Source organism: Meleagris gallopavo, chromosome 6 (assembly GCF_905368555.1).
Source record: "Meleagris gallopavo chromosome 6, MGAL_WU_HG_1.1, whole genome shotgun sequence".
Taxonomy (NCBI): Eukaryota; Metazoa; Chordata; class Aves; order Galliformes; family Phasianidae; genus Meleagris; species Meleagris gallopavo.
This window is the reverse complement of record NC_139409.1, coordinates 30,917,768-30,945,461: the sequence shown is the minus strand read 5'-3', so window position 1 is coordinate 30,945,461 and position 27,694 is coordinate 30,917,768. Positions and strand designations below refer to the sequence as shown.

The following is a 27,694-nucleotide window of genomic DNA, read 5'->3' as shown; positions in this document are numbered from 1 at the left end:
AAGGTAACACCCTGGAGTGTCTCTAGCAGGAACCTGTATTCTGCAAGAAGAGGGATAGAAAACTGGATACAAAAGTCACTAGACCTTATTCTTAAATACCTCTGGCCACTAACAAACTATACTTCATAATTGCAAAGCCTACATAACAGGCAAAGAAAAGGGTAACAAATTAATGAAAAATCACATATTTCTGAGCTCTTAGACTATGTACTTAAAAAAAAAAAAAACAGTGATCATATAAACCTCACAAAACATGACTGCACCTACCAAACCTTTTATATTTTGAGATTTTAAATCAGGACAACTGATCTCGAAACAAAAACAAGTGTCAGACATCTGATGGACAAGTTCCTTGTCTATTGGGTAGGGTTTACTGCATTCTTCTTGGAGTTAACTGCATCTTCCTCTTCATCTGTCTTCTCAGAATCATGTTCCTCAGGCGGCTCATGCTCTTCACCTAGCTGTGAAGGAACTGGAATGGCATCAACTAAGAGGAAGCAATCATCCCTCAGTACCTGCTCAGCTGTCAGTCTGTCACAGCGGAATAAATTCAGGATAAGAGATTTAACTTTATCATCCTACAAACAGAGGGAGAAGAGTTTCATCAGCAAGCAGGACAAACATGATTCCAAATAACAACCGAGTATTTGATGAACAGGTCTCATAATTGCACAATAAAAGCAAGTTCTTCGCATCAGGTTGGCCAAATTTAAGCTAGCAGATTTCACAGAAGAGCAAAACGTTTGTTTTAAAACACCAATTCCATGAACTACTATAGATTAGAGAAATTCCAAAGTCTGCCTTTTTACTGGAAAGGAACAGAGCTGATGCTAGTGACCCTCTACAACATCAACTTTCAACTGTCCTATCACTTTATACAATAACCAAAGTTGGGCTCTAAATCAACAGCAGCTGTTCTGCTATTCAACCACAAACTTACACTTCAGCTTTTTAGATATTTCAGAAGGATTACATAGTAAATGCTTGGAACATCAACAGTGGTAGTCTGCTTACTTAAAACACTAGAACACAACTGCTACACATGCACATAAACATCAGTTGTTGATGAAGGGCACGCACTGGATTCAGATAAGGGAGCTGCAAGGAATGCTCAAGTTTCACCTAGAGACATATTACCAAAACAGAGCACAAAAACAATCTTTCCACAAGAGCACTTGATTGTTTGTAGCCTCTGCAAACCAGCATCACCACCAACCTGGCTCAATAAGACAGCAAAGCACGAGATCCCTGTACACCTAAACTTCATTCTGACAAAAGAGGATCTGTGATGGAAAGGAATACACACAAGTTGCCGAAAGCCTGAAGACAGAAGCAAGCAGATAATTTCCAACTCCCACCGACTAGCAAAGTGGCTCAAGAAAATTAACCTCTCCCCAGATAACTGGAAATCTGGGTGAAAATGTGAGATCTGAAAAGTCTTGATCTTACACCTATAAAGGATTTTTAAAATGCTTACAAGACATTAGGAGTGCTTGAAAGAGAAGCTCTAGACAAAAGCATTCAAATCTCTCATGCACTACAATGCAGGGGAAACCATGCCTATACACTTCCTCAGTAGAATTAAAAATGAAGAAAGTCCAAGAATTTATAGAGCGTGAAAAGCTTTGCACTTATATATTTCCATTCCACGAAAATATCAAGTGTTCATCAACAAGTTTTCCCTTCTCATCAGCTTCTCACACTACAGCAACTGAAAACTGACCACCTAAGGTAAAACTGCTGTAGGAAAACATTTCATTGCACTTACTTGGTCTCGTTTACATCTTTTTATAAATTTACGAAACTGAACGCTGACGTACATCAGACACTGAAGCTGAGCATGACCAAATGGGTAGATACAAGATGCTGTCTCTAATCACAACTTCTCCTCAGCAGCTACCTAAAATTAATATCCCCTTTTTGAAGTTTAATGCTACCTTCCTGCATCGATTTTACATTTCTGGAAAACAATAAATATTTTACTAGATGCAAATGTACAGTTCCTCTAGGCACAAGACTGAGACGGAAGAGAAATTACCAGCCTGTCGAGAGTTTGTGCATGGGCATAGAGATTAATTCTGAATAAGGTGATTATAGATAAGGTCCTTAAAAGCAACATACATTTTCTCCAAGAACTGAGGCAAGTATTAACAGCCAGAGGTCTAAGATTTTCCTCAAGAAACAGTTGGAATATATTTATTAGTATTACAGTTCTTAGTAAACTCTCACGGGTGTTCCTGTGGACTGTAGGAAACAAATAGTTTTTGCAACAAACTCTGGTAGTTGGAGCACACGCATCAACACATACCAAGAACAAATTCTTCAAAATTAGCCACGATGTATTGATTATGATTGTATCACCCATCAAGGTTTAAAAAGTTACCAGTGAAAAAATAAAGCAATCTAAAAATGATAAAGAAGAATATTAATCCTTCAGATAAAAGCAGTTCTTAGGATTTCAGAATATACCTACTAGAGAAGAAGAAAAAAGTAAGATAAACTGAAACTGGCTCTCTTAGGCAGGAATCTTACGGAAAACAAAAGTGAATCATTTCTTGTTTTTATGTCTGTAGAAATTCTTCTACTTCCTTAAACAGGTTTCCCTTATGAAAATTTTCTTTTTTTCGAGTATCTAAGGATTACACATAACCCTCAGTGATGCACTGACCAGGCGGTTCTGTACAAGTTTTATGGAATAAAGTTTAAATCCTACAGTTAGCACTAATGGCGATTCATAAAGTACTGAATCTTCTTTCCTATAATACTACACATTTCATGAGATTCATTTAAATCTTTAATTAAGAACTGAGAACCAATAATGAGAAATAAGAAATACTATTTACAGGATCACCTCACTGCTCAAATGTTTTTAATTCATTTTTCATGACACTGTCACACTTGAATTAATTTTGCAAAGGGAGTTGGTAGGCAGTCCTGTGCTTTAATAGCAGCAACTTCATCACTGGAGAATATGGCTGAGTGTTATTAAAAAGACACTGTAGAGGAGATAAGCAATCTAATAAAGTTATTTACAGTACTGGGCTATGCAGTGATAACACTGGTAGCACTGGAAGCACAACAGCTATGTTAGTCTAGGACTACCTGATACAGTTTCTTAACTTACACACAGTAAACAGCTAAGCTCAGAACAAACAGAACTCTAGTAAATCTAGACCAATCTTTGCCCCATGTCATCTAAGACATCTCTGCAAAGCATTCATATCATCGATACAGAAGCATAACCAATCAAGAGAGTGATTTATTATCAGTTTTGCTTTCCCTTGCTAAGCAACCAAAACTTACCCGACCACCAGCACCTCTGCTGTTTCATTCTCCACTTTTCCATTTAAAGTATTTTTCTGCTTCTCTGGGTAATGAGGAGACTTACCTCTAGCTCCTCCCTATATTCCTAAGGGAGCTTGGTCTACTTAATACTTAAAAACTAAACAGCTTGGAGGGTTTTTGTAATAGTGTAAGGCATGATTTAAAGAGTCTCGCAGCCTTCTCAAGTCTCAAAAGCAAAACAGTAGGTTAACACATGCAGTAAAATCAATAGTAAAAGCATGATCTCCAGTGATTTAAAAAAAAAATAGAAGAGTCACCCATTGAGGGAGCTGGGAGAGGCAAAGGACAAGAGCAAAGCAGTCACTAACTAGAAGAGAACAAGACCTAGCAGAGGTTTGAGGCAAGTGATTTGAAAAAAGGTCCAATAATTTCCCAGGGAATTTCTTGTAACTATGTATGGTGGCATAAAAGATGGAATAAATTAACGTGAGAAGAAAAAGGCAGCATCTGCTGCAAAGGGAGAAGTTAAAAGCAGGCAAAAGAAAAGGTCTTAAGTCCCGGCAAGAAGACAGAAAGCTTATGGGAAAGAGTCACACTAGAAAATAAATCCAAGGAAAGAGAAGTATTCACATTAATAAAGGTCTAGAGAAAGGCCATAAAAGCATCTAACTACAATTAACATCCAGGAGATATTTCCTATCACAAGCAAAGAATTAACTTCAAAATCAAGACAGTGGGTAACGCTAAGTCTCAAAATACAGACTGAAAATACAGTTCAAGGAGTCAACAGTTGCTGATGCTAAGACAGGCACAGTACAATGGCTGACAGAAGAGAGTGAAAACATCAACAAAAGTTTGTATCATGCATGGTTGTCTTATGTCTCTGGATTTGTTTCAGAGGCAAGGGAAAGCTTACATTTCACACACACAATAAGAGAAAACGGGTGAAAGATAAAGAGTATGCTACTACTTTACAATTGCAATTAAGTGACTAAAATGGAAGTTGGCCATGTTATTAATGCTCATGAATTATGCAATTATTAAGTAAAAGACAGATGAGCAAACTCAACCTCCTTGACCTGAGAAGAGACAGGTTCCTACCTCAATTATAATCTTTGAGGCACAAATCTCAATTATTTATCTCCAAGTCTTTAATTGGAGAATACCAAGTTATGTGCAAATTGTTGTTCTTCTGAGGTTAATTTAATTATTAAGAAAATTCTGGAGTTTTCCTCTTCCTCAAATATAATTTATTTATGCATGCTATCTAGAATATTCAAGTCAGAACACTTTTTCAACCCAGTACCTACAATTTTTTTTTTTTTTTACTTTCAAAAAAAAAATATTATGAATCGATATCTCTAAGACCGGTCTAATCTGCCTCAGACAATACACATACCATGCCAACTGCATCCACCTCAGGTGTTCCATCTTCTTTTATGCCAAATTCCTGGTTTTGAATGCAAAGCTGTAAATTAAAAGATACCTAATACGTAACACTGTTTTCTCCTTTAGTTTAAACAAGTATCAGTCAGGAAGATTCCATGTTTCAAGTGAAAATGACTGCTGTGGGAAATAGGTGAGAGAAGACTTGCTTGTATTTTCACAACAGGGAAAAATACACAGGGGCCTCAGGGTGCCCTTGCACAGAAACAAGACCCATATAAAAATACAGTATTAGAAAAGCAAGTATCAGATGTCCAAAGAAAATGGACTCAAAGAGATATGACTCAAAGTCCATGCCTAAGCTGTACATTGAATTCCATACCCCACAACGCCTCTTAGAGTGTGCTCCAACAGACAGATGTGAATCCTACATCCATAAATGAAGTAAAATTTCCCCAGCCCTTTACTATTGCCCAAAAAACTATACCTATATTCAGTTTTTTTTTTTTTTTTTTCCAAAATTCTGCTTGCAAATTAAGCTGCAAATGCCCCTGTTCTGTACAAAGACAGGAGAAAGAAGCATCTCTTTAATCAGTGCTGGGCTCTTGTGACACAAGAGCCTTCAAGAACTCACAAAACCATTGTCTCCATTTTACAGGTGGCAGGACTGTTCAGAAGAACATAATTTCAGACACCTGTCATTAAACTGGTAACTGCTGAATCAACAAGCTAAATATTTTCAAACGATCAATATAACAAGACTGAGCTACAGATTAGTTAAATATACATGGATTACTTCAAAATTCACCTGGAGAGCTTGTATAGGATTTCAAAAGACTGCAGATGTTGCTGCATCCCAGATATTCTCTTTGAGTAGAGACAACAATTACCATTTGTTATGGTGGCTTCATTTTCTCCATTTGTTTCACACTCACTTTTTTTTTTACTCACTAGAAATTTAGCTTTTAATAAATTTTTTTTTTAAAAGCAGATGAAGATCTGAGTGGTACTGAAATCATTCCAACCAAACTATACCATATTAATAAGTTACATGCATTACAATATTAAGCTATACTTTAGTTTCTCTACTTCCATAGAAAAGTTACTTAATTTTAAGCAACAGCTACATAAATTGGGAGGAAAACAGAGTTATGACTTTCATATGAACAAGGTTCATCTTCTCAGCAGAGGTAACTGGTAGGGGATAAAAATTAACATGCAATTTACATCCTTGTTACAAAGCATCTCCAGATCCTGTGACACAGAAGAGATTAACAAAGCTATGTTGCACAGCTGATTGAACTGCCCACATTTCCCAAGAAGATGAAACGATGTACCTGGCCCACCAAGAGGCACTCAGTGAACTAGCCCCAGCGTACCAAGTGCTTGTGAAAAAATCACTGCATGACAACATCAACAATTGCTGGGTAGCTCATGGTTTTTAAAGCCTATGAGGTTTGAAGTCTTTCATTTGGAACACATGACACTGATGCACTGAGCTAAGGAAACTGCAATGCAATACCAGAAGCAAAAAAGGACGAGGAAGAGGAGATGCTGTGTAACATACAACCTAACACAGGAAAGCAGACTGCTTTCTCCTCCTCTCTGACACATCACACAAGAAACAAAACAACCATCTCGAAGTCCTGTTCTTATCTAAATCAAACAACAGGGAAGATGGAAGGCAATTCCTCATGGGCAAGGGTGAAAGAAAAGAAAAAAAGGCTCACAATGAATGAATTAGTAAGAGCCAACAATCCACAGCATGAGGAACAGTAAAAGTTCTTGGTCACGTTACTACACTTCTATATAGATTACATTGCACACCTAACAGAAAAAACCTGCTTTCTGCTCAACCTTAACTCCCATCTGTTCCACACCTACCACCTACTTTAAAAATATCAAAGAATCATCATAGAATGGCTTGGGTTGGAAGAGACCTCAAGGATCATCAAGTTCCAATCCTCCTGCCACAGATGTAGTCGACTGCTAGATCAAATACTACATCAGGCTGTCCAGGGACCCATCCTACTATATGAATGCTTATTTCTCCAAAATATTTCAAAGTAGAAAATAACATTTATTCATTTATTGCTACATGTGCTACAGAAATATTACCAGAAACTCTCTCATAAGCCATAACATACCCAGAACAGAAGGCAGCCATAGGCATACATGTCAGAGGCTGGAGAAGCTGGCTGTCCCATCTTCAGTTCAGGAGAAACCAAGCTCAGGGTACCAACAGCCATCGTGTCTGCAGCAGCACGTTGCTCCTGCGGGGAAAAAGCTGCACTCAGAAGTGAGACCAACAGCATGTTGCAGCAGAGGCATCACCCTCTCTCTTTAAACAGGTCAGCCAACTTTAATCACAACATTCTATGCTGACTTCAAAAGAACCGTAAAATCCTCTTTTACTGACAGAAAAAATTGTGTGTAAAGTATAAAGGAGATAAAGTCACACACCTATCATCTCTAGCTGTAATAGAAGAATAGCACTGCCAAATTTTACCCCACGCTAGAACTATCAAAGGTCATAAAGGTGATAATGCAAACTGTGACACTTCTCAAATGACAAATGTATCTTACAAACTGCAGATGCACTTCATTTTTGATACATAACTGACTAAAAAAACAATCACTGCAAGTTTGGGTTTTATTTGTTTTATTTTACCTCCGATTTAGTGAAATCAAAGTCTCCAACAACTCCTTGTTTTCGATTCACAGCAAAAACATTATTTCCATGCAGAGATCCATGTACTATATTAGCTCCATGCAACGTTTGCAGACCTTGGGCCACTCCTTTCATCACTTTTAATGTCTCCTAGTGATTTAATTCAGGTGCTTATTAAAAAGATAGATACAGGAGAAACAAAGCAAAACACTGTTCTCTTCCAAAACTATGACAGATTTTACTGATTTAAGATTTACACACATTCAAAGTTTCTGATAATTGTTTTACAAAGTATAGATTAATCTCCAGTGTGATTGTGATAACCTGCAGTCAGTTAAAAACAAATTGCAATCACTAATTAACAAACCACTAATATGAAACAGAGAATATAGCTAAAAATAAAATAAAAAAATCCATGCAACATGCTTTGAGAAATGCACCTTTACAAGTGCCTCCAAGTTAGCAACCAGAAGCTTTAAGCCATCAAACAGAACGAAGGAAAAAAGTAAGCTACCTCTGCTTTGAGAAGGGCTGGCAGCCAAACTGCCAATGAATTGTGTATGGAAAAGAAAGAGGGGAGAGAAAAACACACCCAGGTTCCCAGAGAGCAATCTCCTCCCCACCCAACAAGTTCTTTATTCTCCAACACAAAAATGTCTACACTAACAAACCTGACATGCTCTCTCCAGTCTTTAAATGTACTAGTAAGACAGCTGAGGCATGGATTTCAATAAAACAGTGAATCCAAGCAAAATCTTACAGAAAGTTACAGTCTACTGCTTGACAAAATGCTAATCAACCTATTCTGGGCATCCCGACATTCAAAATTCAGCCACCTAAGGAAGACTACTGTTGAAACTCCTTCAGCAGCAGCAAAACAGTAAAAGCAGGGTCCAAACACATAAAAAGACAACACTGATAGTCTAACTAGTTGTACTTACTTCTAAAACTAAAGGTGCATCAGCCTGTATAGCAGTCAAACTTGCTCCAGGGTAATATGGGACCATTAAATACATCAAAGGATCAGACTTCAACAAGAAAAAAATATATTATTTCAAATGTCAGGAATACTGGAAAGTTTCACATGCACTAGGTATATGATGAATGAATTGACTATCCAAACTATTTTCTTAGTAAACAAAGTCAGGTCAGAAAGTAAAAGTAAAAAAGAAATTGATTCAATGATTCAACTTTAAATATGTTAAAACCTCAAAATCCAACTTGAAAGTCTTTCAGCTTAAACAAAAAACCACCAGTATTACAGGTTTGAATCTTGCCTTGCAGAAAAGAAGAAACAATAGTTGTAATAAACTGGATTTCTCCTTGTGCTGATCCCAGGCTCTGTGATACTTGGCAACTCTCTCTATCACTTTGGCTTCTGAGCTCACATCCACAGAGTATCCCTGAAAAACAAGACAAATACCCAAGCTCCTATTTCTGATGCCTGTAACATCACCACATGACATTTATAGTTAAAGAAAGGCATGCTGTTACATTCTAATAACTTTCTTTTCTTTTTATAAAAAACTAATTTCCAAGTGTCTTATGCCCATTTATCAACACTTGAAGTCTGTACCAGTGAAACGAGGAGCAAGTCTCCCATTTAATATTAAGTCCAAAACATATTTTTTTGTTATAACAATGCTTCCCGTAAAACTATATCCCTTGGATTTTTAATTGCTAGCACTTTGGAAAAAAAGTAAAGCAGCAGTTCTGGAGTTTCATGGTGAAATTGTCTGGAAGACAAACCTCCATTTATAAAAAAAAAACAAGAGGAATGAACAAACTAAAGGGCCCATCAAATATCAGAAGGGACAGACAGCAGAAGAGAAGCACTATTTACTGCAGCTGCCCTCAAACGGAGAGGAAAGAAAAAAAAAATCAGGGCAACAGGGAAACAATCCAAAGGGAGAACAACGTTGCGTGTTCTACAGGCTGGTGCTATGTGCTAGCAGAAAAGGGTTTTTGAATGCAGGTACTGAAAAGAGACAGCAGAGTTAATTCTGAATCAGCACATTCACGAGCCAACGTCTTACCTGCAGTGGTACCTGAAAGCCTGGACAAACATTACCTTTAGAAGAACCTTCTGATCCTGAATTTCTGAACACACTAACGGCCGCTTCGTGCTCAGTTTCTTCATGGGCTCAGCATCTAAAAGGTCTCGCTCCAGGCTGTGCGACAGAAGCCCACCTGAATTCTGAAGCACACACAGAGCCAGGGTAAGAGCACAGCTTTAACAGTCGTAAGGTTCACGGGCTTTGACCATCTCTCCTCTTTCTCAAAGAACTTAGCAAAGCACAAACACAGTGGGGACTTGTTAAAATTACAGCATGTGTAAGCAAGAGTCTAGCAGCAGACAAAATGGCATTTGCAAGGCAGTTATCAAAATACTGAAGATCTCCTAGGAGGACTGGCAGGAAGAAATGAAAATTTATGGCAGTGTCCTAAACAATAACTGACAGGGTGATCAAACACAATCTATGCTTACCATATAGGTTAGAATTCCTGCTTCTGGATACAAAAGGGGCAGCTCAGGGAACCATTTCTGTACCAAATATGCAAGTTTCTCCTGAAGGAAACAAGGCAGCTTTAAGTCACTAGCTTCTGACATCACAGATGTTGACATGTAAAAAGTATGTACCTTATAACATCCTGCATACACACATTTGTTCCTCCTTTAGCAGCACTGCTCAAAGTAACACCACCATTTCTTTTCTCTACCAAAAAAACCAAACCTCACCTCTCCCAGTAATACAGCAGCTCAATATGCATAGACTTCTAAAAGCTCTAAGGGTGAGACCACTAATGTTAAGGTACAAAAGGGAACTGCTTTTTCTACAATATTATACTTTTTCGACAAGACACAAGGCACAACTTCACTTAGACTAAACAGAGAAGACAAATCAAGTAGTAACACAGATCAAAGCACTCAAATCAGCTCCAGATCCCTCACAGCTACAATGCAAGGTAACATTACACAAAAATGCTGTGTCTGCAGAGGTAAGTTGCAAGGCAATGGTTTCAACTCCTCCCTCCAGATGGAGGACTCAGTGAAAAGGTGATCTCCTTCAATTCAGGAAAAATCTTATTTTACCCTAGTCATAAGGAAATATTTTCCCTTTTCAAGAAATAATCTCTCTTCTAAACCTGATCTTACACTCTCACCAGCAGTTTTTCTTGGTCAAGAACTGCAGTTCATTTTCTCTTGCTTCACCTGCTTTAAGTGGGGAGAAAGGAAGGGAGAGGACTGGTAGAATATGGGGGAGAACAGCCTGAAAAGACTACACCCAAATACCTGCTTCCTTTCCTTCTCCCACAGATTTTGCCAAGAAAAAGCCACCTTAACATTCAACACTACAAAAAATACTTTTTTTTTTTTATCTGCAACATATAAAAAAGCAACTGAAAAGCAGATGGGGCTCAAACAGCTTTATTTTAGTTGCCTAAATAATACTTACATATTCTTCTCGTTCCTTATATATTTCCTGAAGAAGCTTATTTCGCAGAGCAGCAATTTCTTCTTTTATTCTTGTAATTTCAAGCTCACTGTAATCATCAGCCTGCATTAGGAATAACAAAGTCAGTGTATAATTCTCATTTTGCTATTATACCAAACAACAATAATCTACTATATTAGGATTAAAAAGCAGTTTCCATGTTCTGGAACCTATGTTTCAGCCTCCATTCAGGAAACCCAAAAGATCCTCTAAAAAGAGAGTCACTGTTCTTTCCAGAAGAGCTTCCTTCAGAGCCAGCCCAGACTTCATAGCAGCAGCATTTGGTGAGGGATTTCCCATGATTTCTAAGTGGTACCTAAGTGCAGTTTCCTAGCTTGACATGAAGGGAATGCAGGTTATTCAGCTCTAGTTAAAAGCAATGGTAGTGTGGCTGGGGACTGAAAGGAATGGCTGTGTACAGTTACAAGAACTCAGATCAAGCAACTTCTTTGTCCTAACTGAACCTGAAGAACACATCTTCAAAGCACCGAAAGAACATTTTGCTCTGTCTGGTTACCACTCATGTGAACAAAATTTGCATTTCTAAATAAACTTGGAAACAAAGACCCCTAGGATTTTCATACTTCCTCAAGATTGTTCTTCTCAGTCAACTTCCATCTTAACTGGGCTTTCAAACTTTTCATGGTTTTTTTAATTGATAATAAGTTGTCAGAATTAGGTCGTCTATTCAGCCATTTCTCAGCTTGTTCTTTGAACTAGGAAAAAAAAGTAATTAAAAAAAAAAAATCACAAAAACGTTCAAGAATTCTATTTTAATAGGCTTTAATTCAATGCACTAGAGAAACTGCCCGAAGCCCATCTGAATTCAGCTTTTCAGAATCTTCCCCACAAAAATAGGGTTCTTATTGTGTTTAGTTTTGATTACATTCACAACCTGCTGGAAAACATCCTATTTAAGGTAAGTTCCCTTAAGTTACATACTACAGATTTGCAATGAATCTGCAGATTCCAGTTCCCATTGCCTTAGCAAAGCAACACCATACAGCCACACAAACCACCCAAACACACAACACTGTATTCATCCAAACAAAGTCTTTTCTAACTCTCTCAAACTTGAACTTAACCAACCTCTCACCAACATACACTGGAATTCCCATCATAAGAGGGAGAAAAGACAAAAAGACATCTTTTCAATAAGATATGTCAGGAAGCATTACTAATGCAGGTCAGCATGACACAAATAAGTCAAGAACTAACCTCAACACTGGCCAAGTATGTTTTTTGTATGACTGTGATCAGATTTTGCTCTTCATGAACCTTATGCATAACTTTACTGTATGCACTCTTAATTATTCCTTTCTCTTTCTCATCATGCTCCTAGATTGAATTACAAGCAAAGATTAAAGTTTAAGAGTCATTCACTATTTATAAGCACTAACATTTCATATGTAAAAACTTTACTAGTAAGTTCTGCAGCAAATGGATAAACTCACATATTAGATTTTTCATCTTAAAGACACTGGAAAAGGGAAGTTAGCAAGTTTAAGAGATCAACCAGTAGTTTCAGTAAAATAAAGCTGAACAGCACTTCTACATAGAGAATCCATTTCATGCTATGAAAAAGATTTCTTCAATATAGAATGATTAAATACATATGAAGCATCAAAGTATACAACAGTTCCAAAGCAATCACTGGTTCTGTTACAGAGAGCAGGCACAAGCAAACTAATGCTGGTTTGCTGTTAGTATGATGCTACACTAGAGGACAGGTGCGACGCCTGCTGACACGACCACTCCGATGTGACTTCTATAAAAGATATTTACCAGCAGTCCTGGTCAACCAGAGTGGTCCCAGATGACTGGAGACTTGCTAATGTAAGGCCTATCTACAACTAGATAAGGAAATACAGGCCTATCAGTCTGACTTATCAGGAAGGTTACGGAGCAGATTGTCTCAAGTGTGATCACATGGCATGTGCAGGATAACCACAGGATCAGATCTAGCCAGCACAGGTTCACAGAAGGCAGGTCCTACCTGACAAACCTGATCTTCTATGACCATGTGACCCATGCAGTGGATGAGGGAAAAGCTATGGATGTAGTCAACCCAAACTTTAGTGAAGCCTTTGACTCTGCGTCCCACATCATTTTCCTGGAGAAGCTGGCAGCCCATGACTTGCACAGGTGTCCTCATTGCTGGATAAAAAACTGACTGGATAACTGGGCTCAGAGAATGGTGTTGAATGGACTTAAATCCTACTGGCAAGCCAGTCGTGAGCAGTGTTTCTCAGAGGTCGGTACTGAAGCCAATGCTGTTTAATATCTTCACGGAGGATCTGAACAAGGGGATTGAATGCACCCTCAGCATCTTTGCAGACAACATGAAGTGGAAGGAAGCGTCGATCTGCCTGAGGGTAGGAAGGCCCTACAGAGGGATCTGGACTGATGGGCTGAGGCAAAAGGGTTGAGCTTCAATGAGACTAAGTGCCACGTGTTGCACTTTGGTGACAATGACCCAATGCAATATGCTACAGGCTTTGGGGCTGAGGGATCAGAAAGCTGCACAGTGGAAACAGATCTGGGAGTGTTAGCTGACAGGTCACCATGGCTCACCACCATAAGCCAGCTGTGTGTCCAGATGGCCAAGGCCAATAACATCTTGGTAATGGGTCAACAGCTGGACTAGATCTCAGTGAATTTTTCCAACCATAATGATTCCGTGGCATAGAAGGGACTTTTACCATATAGACAACACAAGTACTTATGAGAGTTAGCAAAAGATGGAGGAAAAACAACAGAACAGGTAAACAACTGGAGAAAACTTTGACAAGTATCAAAAGATTCCTAATGAAGAACACTTGTCTCATGCAAAAAGCAGATGAATAGTATTTCGTCACTAAAAATGGAAGAATTCTGCAACAGAATACTTACTTATCACTTATACTTTCAGCACCAGTACCAAAACTCACAGCAGCTTAAAGAATGCTTCTCTGCTTCTATAGAGGGAAGCATTAGTTTTCTCAGTATTTCTTAGTTAAGTCAATCATAGAGCTACGTTCCTGTAACCCAAGGCTGCCCTCTGCCTGTTGCCTGGACAACATTCTTTTCTCTCCAAGAAACAACTGGAGTAATGTTTCATCACATTCTCCTATCCCCTGGCCCAAGAATGAAAATAAAACAAAATTAAGAAAGAAACATACTGTTAAGTCTGTCTTCAGCTCTTTGCAAACACACAACTCAGCTTCTTTGAGAGCTTCATCCACATTACCGGGAACTTCCTCTGTATCAGAAGATGCTTCTGAGCTCAGGTCAAAACACTTCAAGAGGGAAAAAAATAAAATCAACCTTGCTATCTTCTCATTATCTGCTAGCTTCCAATTACCAGAACAGACAAGAGAATACAAAAATCATCACTAATGGAGATCTAATCAGAATGTATGTCAAATATCATCTTTAACTGCCTGATGCTTCAGTGACACAGCAATTCCTAGAACTAACATAGCAAGCAAAAGTTGACTCTTGCCTTGATCGCATTTTACTTTCCTAATCTCACTATGATTAAGAGAAAAAAAAAAAAAAAAAGAAATACAGCAGACAAATCCTAATCCTCCCACTGTTGGGTCTAACGTGCAAAATCAACATCAATGCTGTCCACACAGTGATATGCAAAATGCTGATACCAAAGCTCAGTGTGGCAATCTCAGTGCTGAGTGGGCTTTTTTTTTTTTTTTTAATATGGAGATAAATTTGCTTTTTTTTTTTTTTTTTTTTAAATGGAGATGCTGCTTGAGATAAAGATGCACCTTGGGATCTAATTCACTGCTGATAAAAGGTGATGTAAAGTTAAAGATTTCCGCCAGCAAACCTTGCATACTTCCAAACAAGGCAGAACTAACAGCTTTCAGATGAAGATACAGAAAACACTAGATTGAGTCAGTAAGATCAGTTTATAATTGCATTGGATGTTTTTGGCAAAACTTTGTTACTTTCGTCTACTAATTACATTTCATCTATTAATTACAATGGCAACAAGAACTGCAATGAAAATTTGTTTCTGTATTTAATGTGCAATATACATCCTCATAGTAGGAAGCATTAAACTCTTCCTCATTTATTTACCTGTCAAGCATGGGTATTTCACTAAAGATCACAAAAATATTTTGTTGTCTTAAATAAACAGAAACTTTTATAGTCACATTCAAACTATATATTGCTTCCAAAAATTTTGGAGTTATACAGTGGAAAGGAGCCATCATTCTCTAAAAACAAAAACCTGTATCTATCACTGATCCAATTCCATTCTAGATTTTGATGCATGTTACACCAGATTACAGACATTTATAGAATCACAGAATGGCCTGGGTTGGAAGGGACCTCAAGGATCATGAAGCTTCAACCCCCCTGTTACAGGCAGGGTTGCCAATCTCCACATTTAAAATATGAGGTGTTTCTATCCAAAGGCCACTTTAATCCTTTAAAGTATTTCATTCACACAAGTTACACAAAAGCACTTTGCTTAATATAAAAGATGTCCTTTCATATGAAAGCATAAACCCTTCTCCCTGTGTACTGCAGCTAAGTTCTACTGTTGTTATGCACAAAGCCTATCTCCCTCTCTGCTAATGACTACTGCACACAAGCTTGGTTATATGCATCATATTTCATCTTTTTCAGGAAGAGGAAAGATAAGACTTGTTTGCTTTACCTTTAGGATGCCACTGAACAAGTCAGTGAGAGTTTGCAAAGCAGCATCTGTATTATTTCTAATATCAATGAACTCCTCTATTTTAGCATGCTTCCACTTAAGGAACTGCTCAAATACCTCTTCAGAGTCATTCACCTCACAAACTTGACCATAAATCATCTCCAGAGAAACAGAGAGTTCCTGTGCATTAAGCAAACAAAAACAGCATGTCAGCACATAAAAAGTACTTTTTACCAGTGCATTATATTAAAAAAAAAAATTAATGCAGAAAGAGTAAACACTAGTTTTATGTCAGCAGGTAGTGCTATCACAAAATCCTCTTACAGTGAAGTTCTTTTTATACTCCACTTTGCTGCCAAATTTCCTGGCAGTGTCTATCAGGAAACGCAATGCAGAGAAGAATAGCACACTACTGAGTCTGATACTGCCTTCAAAATATGGAAAGAAAAGACCACAAAAAACAGATCGTAACAAGACAGAAGTGTTCCACGCTCTTCCACTTACAGACTGGACTTTGACACCATGTTCATTGGGAGAAAAAGCAAGAATAGGTTCAATTTATAACGTTCCTCAAAACAAAGTGAACTTGTACTAGAGAACAAGGTGAGCAGCCTGATGTCTCATAGATGATTCTGGACACTGATCTCTCCCATTAAGAGTCATTAGGCAAAGCTCTTCTGAAACTTTCATCACCAATCTCCAGATGGAACCAAACCATCTCTGTGCCCGATATCCCCAAGGACCTCTGAAGTTATTTTCACAACCTAGAAACATTTACTTCCACCTAGATGTTGTATATTCTGGCAAAAGTATTAAAAACCTCCTTTTGATTTGGAAATCAGATCAGTAGTATATACATAGGAAAGGCACTAAAGCTAAAGCTCATGGCAAACAGAAATCACTTTTAAAAATAAGACCTGTCAAATGACCTGAACAACAAGCAGGTCATTATGTCAATGTCAAAAATTGAGAAAATATTTCAACAGAAGGCAGCCTTCCTTGCATCCAAGTAGAAAGTCATGCTGAAAAACACTTGACCAAGCATTACTCCCATTTTTAAGAAAGGGAGTAAGGAAGACCCAGGAAACTCCAGGCCAGTGAGCCTCACATCTGTGCCTGGGAAGATCATAGAGCAGATCCTCCTGGAAGCTGAGTTAAGGCACATATGAGATAAAGAGGTGACTCGAGACAGCCAGCATGGCTTCACCAAGGGCAGATCTTGCCTAAAAGGTCTGGTGGCCTTTTATGATGGAGTGACAGCATCAGTGGACAGGGGAAAGGCAATGGATGTCATCTACCTGGACTTCTGCAAAGCCTTTGACGTTGTCCCTCACCACACTCTTCTCTCTAAACTGGAGAGGTGTGGATTTGAAGAATGAACTGTTTAGTGAATTAAGAACTGGTTGGCTGGATGCAGCCAAAGGGTTATGATTAATGGTTCTGTGTTGGGGTGAAGGCAGCCACAAGTGGTGCCTTCCAAGAGTCAGCCTTGGGACCAGGGCTCTTCAACGTCTTCAATGACATAGACGACAGCATTGAGTGCACCCTCAGCAAGTTTGCAGATAGCACCAAGCAGAGCAGTGCAGTTGATAAATCAATATATTGCAGGGAAGGGAAGCCATCCAGAGGGACCTGGATAGGCTGGAGAAGGGGGCCCATGAGAACATAACGAGATTCAACAACAGCAAGTGCAGGCTGCTGGACTTGAATTGGGGCAATCCCAGGTATTTATACAAACTGGGGGAAGATCTCCTTGAGAGCAGTCCTGTGGAGAAGGACTTGGGGGTCCTGGTGGATGAGAAGCTGGACATGAGCCAGCAGTGCGTGCGTGAAGCCTAAAAGGTCAGCTGTGTTCTGGGCTGCATTAAAAAAGGGATGGCCAGCAGGGAGAGGAAGGTGACTGTCCCCCTCTACTCTGCCCTCATCAGACACCATCTGGAGTACTGCATCCAGGGGCTGCTAGCACAAGGAGGACATGGAGTTCTTAGAATGGGTCCAAAGGAGGGCCACTAAGGTGATCAGAGGGCTGGGAGCAGCAGTCCTATGACAAAAGGTTGAGGGAACTGGGATTGTTTAGCTTGGAGAAGGCTCCAGGGAAACCTTAATGTGGCCTTCCTGTACTTGAAGGAAGTTTATAAATAGGAGGGAGAATGACTGTTTACAAGGTTGGATTGTGACAGGACAAGGGGGGAATGGCTTTAAACCAAGACAGAGGAGGTTTAGGTCAGATATTAGGAGGAAGTTTTTCCACACAGAGGATGGTGACACACTGGAACAGGTTGCCCAAGGAAGTTGTGGATGCCCCATCCCTGGAGGCATTCAAGGCCAGGCTGGATGTGGCTCTGGGCAGCCTGGTCTGGTGGTTGGCGACCCTGCACATAGCAGGGGGGTTGAAACTGGATGAGCATTGTGGTCCTTTTCAACCAAGGCCATTCTATGATTCTATGATTTGACTACATTGTCTTGTGCTTTTGTAGTAAGTGGCATTCTTCAGCTTTCAAAGTCCATCCTGAAGATGGACTATTACACTTATACACATTGTTCCCTGCAATAAGATGACTAAAGAAATTCTGGAAAGGGCTAATGAAAGTTTACTTATACATAATGTTGCACTTTTTTCTCTTCTGAGATGGAGAAGTTTTATGTATCATAGGCCTTCCCTAAAAACATCTTGCTCATGTAGACAAAGAAAAAACAACAGCAGAACACTTCTCTTTCTCCTCCTTATGTGATAGCTTTCAGCTTAGCCAACATCAAAGACTCTTTGAGACTCAGTCAGTGCTACTGAAAAAGCAACGTGTAACACAATTTAAGTCACTCTATCAAGAGCCTTTCCAAAAGGCAATAAAATACAATCTTATAAAATTCTAACTTGATTGCAAATATCATGTAGTCAGCATAATAGGTTGTTTAAAACAGTCATTTCCTGTGAGCCAGGTGGCACAAGCTTTATATGAATAAGACATGCCTACAGAAACAGAACCGGTCACACCAGAAAAGCCCCTGAACATATTCCAGACAGTCCTCAAGGAAAAGAGTCTTATTTATAAGTCCTATTTCTTCCCATTTATCTTTTATATAAACATGCAATTTTACCACTTGGAAAGCAGGGATCTAAAAAACAACTGTTTATTTGGGTCAGTTGGATTCAACTGAGGCAGAAGCTGTTTGAATTTGTCTGTAGCTCAGGCCAGTAACAGTTCTCACCAGAAAGTCTCAAATCAAAAGAAACATGCAAACAAGGGTGGGTTTGCAATGTAGAGCCTCAGTGAGACAGGCATTAATTCCCAATCTCCTGCTCTTCTGAGAGAGGAAAATACTGTGCTGTCCCAGAAAAAAAAGCATGACCTCTTCAGCTCCGTAACGTAGCAGCCATAGTTCTCACAGAACCTTCCTGTTCCATTCAGAAAAACAACTTGCATCATCTACCTTCTAATAAAAGAGAAGGGCATCAACACAGTTAAGCTAAAGCACAGAACTCAATTAATACACACCACAGCATTTCAGTATTCTTTCAAATATCTTCCAGACAAACTATTGCAATTTGACTGCAGTACAATTATCCAGGGAACGTTTAATGCCTACCACCTAGTGGATTAGCACAACACAACCTCTATATTCATACAAAAAAAACAAAAAAAACAACAACAACAACAACAAAAAAAAAACCACCACATCACAGTTTTCTTCTGTTTGAAGAAAACAGGACCCATACAGGGCCCCAAATTATGGAAAGCTATGAAATGATACTCAAACTTTTTTCTAAGACGACACCAACCTGCACTTCAGACTTGTAACTAAAAATAAGTGCATCAAAGCATACTCCCAAATAGTGTTATAATTCCATTAGAAATTGATCAATTCCAGTTTCTAAGGGATGCTTTTATTTTAGTAATGCTGCTCCAACCTTATTTAAATCTGCATCCTGCCTTTAATTGGGGCACTTCTCCATAGGAACCCAATTCTGTACTTTTGTGGAAGAATCACAGAATGGCTTGAGTCAAAGGGACCTCAAAGATCATGAAATTCCAACTCCCAATAAGTGTCCAGGATTTGCACAAGCTGTCAAGCTAATAACATCTTTCACTGTCCATACACCTGCACAGTCAAAATAAAAGTAGTATTTCTGCAATTAAAAAGAAGGAAATAATTTATTTCCAGTAATAAAACCCCCAATACCAGTTTGGTAGTACTTCCATTAGTAATTTTCAAGAGTTCCTACTGCATCTACAGAGACTATTTCCTCACTTATAATTTTCTTGAATTGTAGATTCTTATCAGTGCTCATCTTCTGTGTTCTCTGAATTCTTAACACAATATATAAAGATAAAACTCTTGCCCAAATCCCGGATCAAAATCATTTGTTTCTAGAAACAAAACATCCTGAAGACCAAGATCACAAGAAATGCTGAGAATCACAAGTGTCAGATGTACAGTTTAACTCAGAAGTGACTCCTATGCTTCATCTGCTGCTTAGGTCTACAGCCATAAAATGTTTATGAGAACCTTTGGAAATGTTTCTGTTTCAGACTCAGTAATAAGAACTCCTGCCATACCTGTAATATGTTCGAGCGCTCACAGATGAGCAGTTGATCCACTTCCAAAATAAATTCTTTAACTGTAGAATACAAGTTTTGTTGCACCTCATTTCTTTTTGTAATCAAATCATCTCTTTCATCCTATGCAGAAAGAAAAGCGAATCAGTAACTTGCACACAAATGCCACACGCAACACAGATGATAAATGAGAACACTAAGTAGTTTTCTAGGAAATGAAAAGCTTCCTCCGGACAACTGGCAGTGTTAGCTCTGCTGCTTGGAGAAGTATCCCACATTCCTATCAGACAAGGTACCTTAACAGGCTAATCAATATCGAATCTCTTGAAATGGGTGAGGGAAATTGAAATCTACACTCAAACATGTTTGCAGTGTTCTTTCAATAATGATTTAACACAATGTGCCAACAGAAATATGAAAACACATATGAATGTGAAAAACCAAAGTACAGCTTTACAGACCTGCTGTAAAGACTTAAGGGCATGTTCTACATTCACCTCCACAAACTGCATCACATGCTATTTTAAAACCTAAAACCTAGATTAGCAATTGAACAGATGTAATTCAGCCAGACAGACATAAATGGACTGGATAATAAAAAACAAATATCGGTGCATTAAGTTCTAACACAGAACTTAAACTATTACTTCCATGCTTAAGAAAACACCAAACAACCAAAAAGAAGTTTTAAAGGCACTCTGCTTTCTGGGCATTTCTGGTAATTAAGCACACACATCATTTTTACAGGCTAGATTGTGAAAGAATATTCAACGTGGCATAAAAATGTTGAAGGACACCTTGTCATACAGAACACTTTCCAAGACAAGATTTCTGCGAAATATTACCATTTCTAAAGCAATAATAAAGACTTAAGTGCAGCAGAAGATTCCACCAAGCAACCAAACTCCAACTAATGCAGCTCAAGCACTAGCATCAATTCAATAGTCTGCACAGGACAGAGTATGAGACCAGGAAGTCAATACGTGGCTCAAGAGCCACAAGTCTCCTCTGGGTGCATATAACAGTGCATGCCTCAGGAAACACCTGTTACATAACTCCAGAGAGCACTGACTATTTTGAAAGCCTACATTACAAAGACTTAAGCTCATCGCAGCAGCAGATAGTGAAATCAACAGGCTGAAAACTTCTCAAACTATACCTAGAAAAGTGATTTATTCATCTCATACCTCAAACAGGCACAAAAACCCCAGCACCCGATTAGTCTCAGTCACACCAAACATCAGTCCAGCTCAGCAACTTGTTTCCAAGAACAGCAATCTTTATTACTAGAGGCTCTAAGAGCAGGATTAAATAGTGCAACCACTTCATCAATGCCTTCTTACCTCCATGACCTCCTAAGCAAGAGAAAAACGCTTTTCCATGGATACTTTCTAGTCCATGTTTTCAGCCCCTCACTACTTTTGGCATCAGATTTTGGCTTTATTTAGTGCCAATTACTAACTTGCAGGATGCAAAATAGTTAAAACTAGCACTGGCATCAGCATCCTCATTAAACTGCTCTATTTATCCCACCTTCATAAAGCAAACCTTGAATCTGATTTCTAATTCCAAAACATAAATGAAGCAACACTCCATAAAACACTGCTTACAGTGTCTGAGTATGCAGTGTTCGCATTACAAAGTTACACTAGGAGCATACACTGCAATCAGAGCAACTTCCAATTATCCCCGTTCCCTTACCTGTAAAGCTGCCACTCTCTCAGTAAAGTTTCACACAAGAGCTGCTTAAGTAACCAGCAATGTCCTTCCTATTTCAGTATATATCCTTCCCATATCGAGCATACAGTTTACATCCAATTCTATGGCGACCTTTAGGTACATTTTTAAGCCCTTCCACTCCAGATGAGCAACCTACGTTGTTTTTATGCAAATCATACCTCAGTACCATCTCAGTTCACTAATTGTTATGTTTCCAAGACATCCATTACATAACCATCTTATTCATGACCAAACAATTCAACCACACACCTTCATTTGAGGATATTTAGTCTAAAGAAATAAAGAAAGTATTAAAAAATAAGAACAAATCAAAAGTGACCAAGTTAAATCAGCATAAATCAACTATGAAACTACAGAACATGAACACTGAAACACCTCTTACTGTACGTTCAAATTCTGCTGAGCTTACCTGTAATACTGTTTAAGATGCACTAGGTTTCTCCAAAAGCAAGATAAAACATTTACTTTCAAGAGCTGACAAACCAGATTTGTTACAGGGAGAGAGAAAAGTTAAAGGAAGAGCACGTTGCTTAGGTGATCTAATAGCAATATTTAACTTTATAAAACTAATTTTGGCAGCTAAGTCGACAGACAAAGCAAACAGAGTTAAACAATCTGTTATAGCTCAACAGGCAGCTATTTCTTCCACCTGTTTGGGTTCAGTGGGCTTCCTATATACTGGCATCTCATTTCCACTAAATGGGAAACAAAGTGCAACTGAGTACGCTGATGTTGCTGGCTATTAAAAATATTTGTTAAATATTTAAATAAGGACATCAAGCAGAATAACAAGCAGATCATTTTACTGTGAGCATCTTGGACATTTCTTATACCCACAGGCAAATTCTACAAGAGCCTTGGAATGTCCTAATTCCAGCAGTTCATCTTGAAAACTAAGTTAACTCTTCAAGAGAGCTCTACTCTTCAGCCCACATCCCCATCTGCACACCCTTTGCAGTTCTCAGGCACTCTAGGGGATACCTGACACTCAGCAAACTCCTGTCTTTTCTCCTTTTCCCCTATTTAAAATATTAGGGACACTGGCATGACATCCTTCCACAGCAGGAATCTTTGAAAGCCACAGAGGGCTCCTGAGAAGTCATAAGAGTTTGTGCCACCATTCATTTACGCCTTAGTTTAAGGTAATTAGGAACAATGCCAAAATGGAAGGCGGGGGGTTCATTTCTGAACAGAACTGGTTTTCAGGCTGTTGCGTGGCCACACCTTGCCAACACAAAACAGTGCTAAAACAAACATACCTGGAAGAACACAGTCCAGCCTGTCCATAGCATTTCAACTTCTTTTAACTTTAAGTGTAGTTCAACACTACAATGCATCCTGTAGACAACATCATTGTCAGCCACCCACAATTAAAAGAATGGCAATATCAAGGTGGTCTAACATATAAAAGTAAATTCATTCAAAAAAAAAAAAAAAAAAAAAGAAATCCTGAAGCACTCTTCAGAACTGAGACCTCTTTACAGGAAGCATTGAAGCATTTCCTGGAAGAACACTGCTTTCTGGGGTTAGCAACTCAGAGGAGAGAAAAGTAGCAGCAGCAGCTATTCTTCTGTATGTTGCCAGCCTATATAAAGCAAGCCCAAAATGCTGTATGTTTTCTAACACATTACCTTAAACATTTGACTAAGTTATCAGTAAATAAAAGAATCTCTTCTCACCTACAGCAACTGAATGTGAGCTATGCTACACATGTTCTAATTCTTGCCCTGCACAAGAACAGAATCTATTTTATTCAACCATATTGTTTATTATTTTTTAGCCCATTTCATGAGCTATTAAATTCACTGAAATGCTGCAATACCTCTTTAGCAAAGACATTTTAAAAGGTTTCAGTTTATATATGAGAATACAACATGTTTGCTGCCATGTTCCCAGGGCACTGCTACTTTCCCAGCCCCACCAAACCACACCATCTGCCACAGAGCACAGAAGCCTCCTGTTCTCCAGAGCAGCATATCCACCGAGAGGCAGTACAGAAGCATATTTATCATCACAGCCACTTCTACATACTCAGGCAGGCTTTCACTGATTGTAGCAGCTGAGAAGTTACACTAGATGGCATCTTTCCCCCATACAAGCCCATCTTCCTGCACAGTTGCTATTTGCATACCAATTTCCCTACACACCCCCACGAGAGCGACTTACATAATACTGTAGTGGCTTGCTGCTTCAAGAAAGGTTTTAAAGACACATCAGCTGCACAGCTAAAGTGGTTTTTAATTATTACAGAATAGAAGCCCTTAAATCAATGCTTTCTGATATCCTTACATGTCTTCATAACTATCAAGGGTGTCAAAGTAATCTACATTTAATAGAAAAATAACAGTTCATAATGAATTTATCCGTTGCAGCAGGTAACAAAGATCTGATGTCTGCCTTTTGCCAGGTCACATTTCCTTTCTGTGCTCATGATACCCCGGTACACTCACAAGACTGACACACTCTTGTCAAAACATACCACGTTTTTGCATAACTGAATCCTCTCCTGAGCCAAGTCATACTCTGTCCAAAGCTCCTGCACTTTTTCCAAGGAACATGGAACAGTGATATTTCCTTCTGTAACCAGTTTTATGGCTTGTGAAAGCTGCTCCCCAAAACCAGCATTCTTTTTTGCAAGCCTGAATATTAAGGAAGAAACAGACTTTTTATCCAGAAAATACTTATTTTTCCCCAGAACTCAAACACTTTAGAAATCAGTGCTATTCACTCACCTTCAACATACAGAGCTCGACAACTATCACGTTAACCTAGTTTCTACCACAAGGCAGTTGTAGCAGTGTGCCTCCCTCAGATGTTAAATCTCTCTTTGAGGAAGGAAGTACCAAGAGTATGTCCATTCTATCTCAGTATTACACTCTTAATTTCTATTCTGTATTATTTCACCCCTCTGCATTTTCTTTATTCAACTGTCATGAACATGTAAGTGAGTTATTATGTATGCTCCTTCTTAAAGGCACTGACGGTCATTTCTATTTCGAGTCTCAGCCCCACTGCAGTTTCATTCCTTCTTTTAATACTAGAGAGCTAAGTTCAACTACCCAGTGAGATATACCTCTACCAGCAATAAAGGTACCTAACCTAAATAGTAATGAGCATCTTCCTTAAAGCTGGAATTGAAAGGCAACAAATCCTAGTGTGAGAAAAAAAAAAAAGAAAAAAACCCTCAAGTTTAAGCCTTGGTTTTGGGGATTACCCTCTCAACACATTATTTTTCCTAGAAAAGAACCTGGGAAACAAAAAGTATGCTTTCAGGGGATAAACAGGGCAATAATAAAAAGTACTATTTTAGAAACAAATACATACCTAGTTTCTTTCAACATCTTCACCTTAGCAGCCAAATCTTTCATTTTTGTTCCAATGTACTCATGCAGGGTTTCCTCGAGATATTCAGCTCTTTTCCTGGATGCTTCCTTCTCTTGATTAATTATCTGTCAATTTTGGAGTAATGTTTCAGATAGAAGGACAGAATCAGCTGGGATGACTAACACACAGACCATAGTTTAAACCTTTAAAAGCCTAGCTGCTGTTGAAACACTGACAAAATGCCTCAGAACACAAAAACCAATATGAAAATGTTTTTACTTTTAATAGCTTCTTGTCAGTCCTTGGTTCATTTCCTTCCTCTCATTTTAGTAGCCATGTGTTTAAGTGTACTCCTCATTTGCTAGCATCCTTTAAGACAATACGGAATTAATTTTTTTTCTTACTGAAAAATTGCAAAGCATTAGTCTAGGGAAGTCACGTTTGGGACCACATTCAATCCTCACTCCCGTAATCACACCTAAAACAGTGCAGTACAGTTCTTGCTGTACTTACAACCATACTGATCTTTTCACAAAGAATTTTCTCAGCAGAAAAACAAAGAAAAAAAAAAAAATCAGGCTACGTTCTACAAGGGACAACCTGAAATTAAAAGGCCTTGCTTTCATACCACTGAGATGCTCTTACAAACCCCACTTGAAATAATAGAACAGTCTTCAGAGACTGTCAACCTCTCTAGACTTGCTACATATGTATTATAAACGGTAAACCTCCCCCAACAAAAACAAAAACACCCACCCCATACTACACACAGTTTTGTATTTACTGATGAGCATTTAAAACCTAATGACTGTAGGACATCTCTGAAGCATTCCTCAAAGCAGCAACCATCACCTATAGCCCTTTCTAAAACCACATCACTTCAGTGTTTTTAGCAACAAGCAAAGATTTTCATACTTCAGCAGAACATCCACAACCATTTCTTTTAAAGCATTTTCTTCCAGTCAACAAAAGGTAATTAAAATTTGTAGAAAACACCTTAAAAAAAAAAAATAATCAGAATATAGTTAAGAAATGCTTTTAAGAACTCCTTGAATTTAAAGAACTTTTCTTAACTTCAGATCCTATTCTGTTATTTGTAAATTTAATTTGCATGAGTACACAAACATGGTATCTTTAGCTGATGACAAACCCGTACTGTAACAGGTCAGTGCGTGTAGAAACTGAGTATTCAAGGGAGAGCCTGGTTACCAGCAGTCTCATTAAAGCAAGAAAGAAATAGAAAGGAGCTCTTCTTCACAATCTCGGTATTGAGGGCATCAGAATGCTTTACACAATGCTACATTTTCCTTCTTATCTCTACGTTTAAGAGGTTGCAAGATATTTTTCTCAACTCGTGCAAGAATTACATCCCTTCATACGCTGACCTCTTCTCACTCCTGATGTTTAACACACAAAACCACACAGCATTCTGAAGCCTATCAGTAATTAAGTACTGCACTTCTCACACAATGTTAGGAGGAATTGTATTTCCCTGGAAGAAATACAAGCATGTGGTATTTGCATCTTTTCTATTAAGCAGCAATTAAGAAAACAAATATTTTCCTCCAGTCCTAAAATTCAATAGCTGCTATGATTCTGTGATGCTTTGGAGTTTTCAGCCTAGTATGCAGAGTTTTATTTAGCCTTTAAGCGAGGCGAAAAAGGCATGGACAACATCCTTAGAAACAAAGCATGTTTTTAATCACAAAATGCAAAACTCAAAGCTCAAACTGCACTAAGTGCAGCAGCAAGCTGCTACATACACCCAAGGGAGTGAGGGTGTAGCCTGGACCACAGTGCACGTGACAACACCACCAGCATGCCCTGCATTGGGGAAAACCAAGTCTCCGTCCAACCAGTGTGATCCTGTTGTATTTCAAACAGCAGGGCACAGCCTTGAACTGCAGCCTGAAGAAGCTACAAGACAGAAGCACCATGAAAAACATCTACAAGCAGGAAAGAAGCCTGTTAAAAAAAAAAAAAAAAAAAAGATGTTCATATACCTGAAGTTCACCTTTCAGATGCTCAACTTCCAGTTCTAGTTCCTTCTGTCTTCTCAATAGATTTACATTCTCCTTTCTTTGAGTTTCTTTCTCCTCTTCAAAGATGTCATTCCCTTCAGCCAGGTTCTGATCTCTTACACATGCCAAACTTTTGTTAAACATTGGGGCAGAAGCTGGTGTTTTGTCCCTTTAAAAAATTAAGGGGAATTAATAAGACAAAACCCACCACATTGTGCATTCTTTCATGCTATATAGTTTCCATGACTACAAAACACCCCTAAAGAGACTGTAAAAGCATCTACATAATTATGCTTTACTTCTTCACAATTTGTAACTCTCTCCACTGGAGTCTTCAAAGACTGTTACACAACACTGAAGAAGAAAACAATCAAGAAGCACAACATACATCAATGCATCATCTGAAGAGAACCCATTATGTTCCTGCTGTATCACACATCAGACCCACAGTAGCCAGTAACTCCAATTTTATACCTACTGAATAGGCTTTTCTTTTTGAAGTACCTTAAGGGAAGCATTTTGGATCTCTACTCCTGCATGGCATTACT

At 38.6% G+C, this 27,694-nt stretch overlaps 1 protein-coding gene across 2 annotated transcripts in view; it reads right to left on the bottom strand.

Annotated features, from left to right (window-relative positions):
• Positions 1-216: 216 nt before the first annotated feature.
• The window catches only part of STK31 (serine/threonine kinase 31), a 35,121-nt gene continuing 7,643 nt past the window's right edge, over positions 217-27,694 (bottom strand). Inside the window, exons 7-23 of one of the 2 annotated variants that reach the window (XM_085226198.1) lie at positions 27,129-27,315; positions 25,126-25,250; positions 24,281-24,440; positions 20,062-20,184; positions 15,506-15,685; positions 14,001-14,117; positions 12,058-12,177; positions 11,424-11,555; positions 10,801-10,902; positions 9,831-9,911; positions 9,414-9,539; positions 8,620-8,745; positions 8,284-8,370; positions 7,343-7,492; positions 6,819-6,944; positions 4,685-4,753; positions 217-578 (exon numbers count right to left, since the gene is read on the bottom strand). In XM_085226198.1, the coding sequence (XP_085082324.1) occupies positions 357-578; positions 4,685-4,753; positions 6,819-6,944; positions 7,343-7,492; positions 8,284-8,370; positions 8,620-8,745; positions 9,414-9,539; positions 9,831-9,911; positions 10,801-10,902; positions 11,424-11,555; positions 12,058-12,177; positions 14,001-14,117; positions 15,506-15,685; positions 20,062-20,184; positions 24,281-24,440; positions 25,126-25,250; positions 27,129-27,315 (2,233 nt within the window). In that variant the 3' untranslated portion in view covers positions 217-356. The remainder of the gene's footprint in view (positions 579-4,684; positions 4,754-6,818; positions 6,945-7,342; positions 7,493-8,283; positions 8,371-8,619; positions 8,746-9,413; positions 9,540-9,830; positions 9,912-10,800; positions 10,903-11,423; positions 11,556-12,057; positions 12,178-14,000; positions 14,118-15,505; positions 15,686-20,061; positions 20,185-24,280; positions 24,441-25,125; positions 25,251-27,128; positions 27,316-27,694) is intronic. The other variant, XM_085226197.1, reaches the window with a different exon arrangement.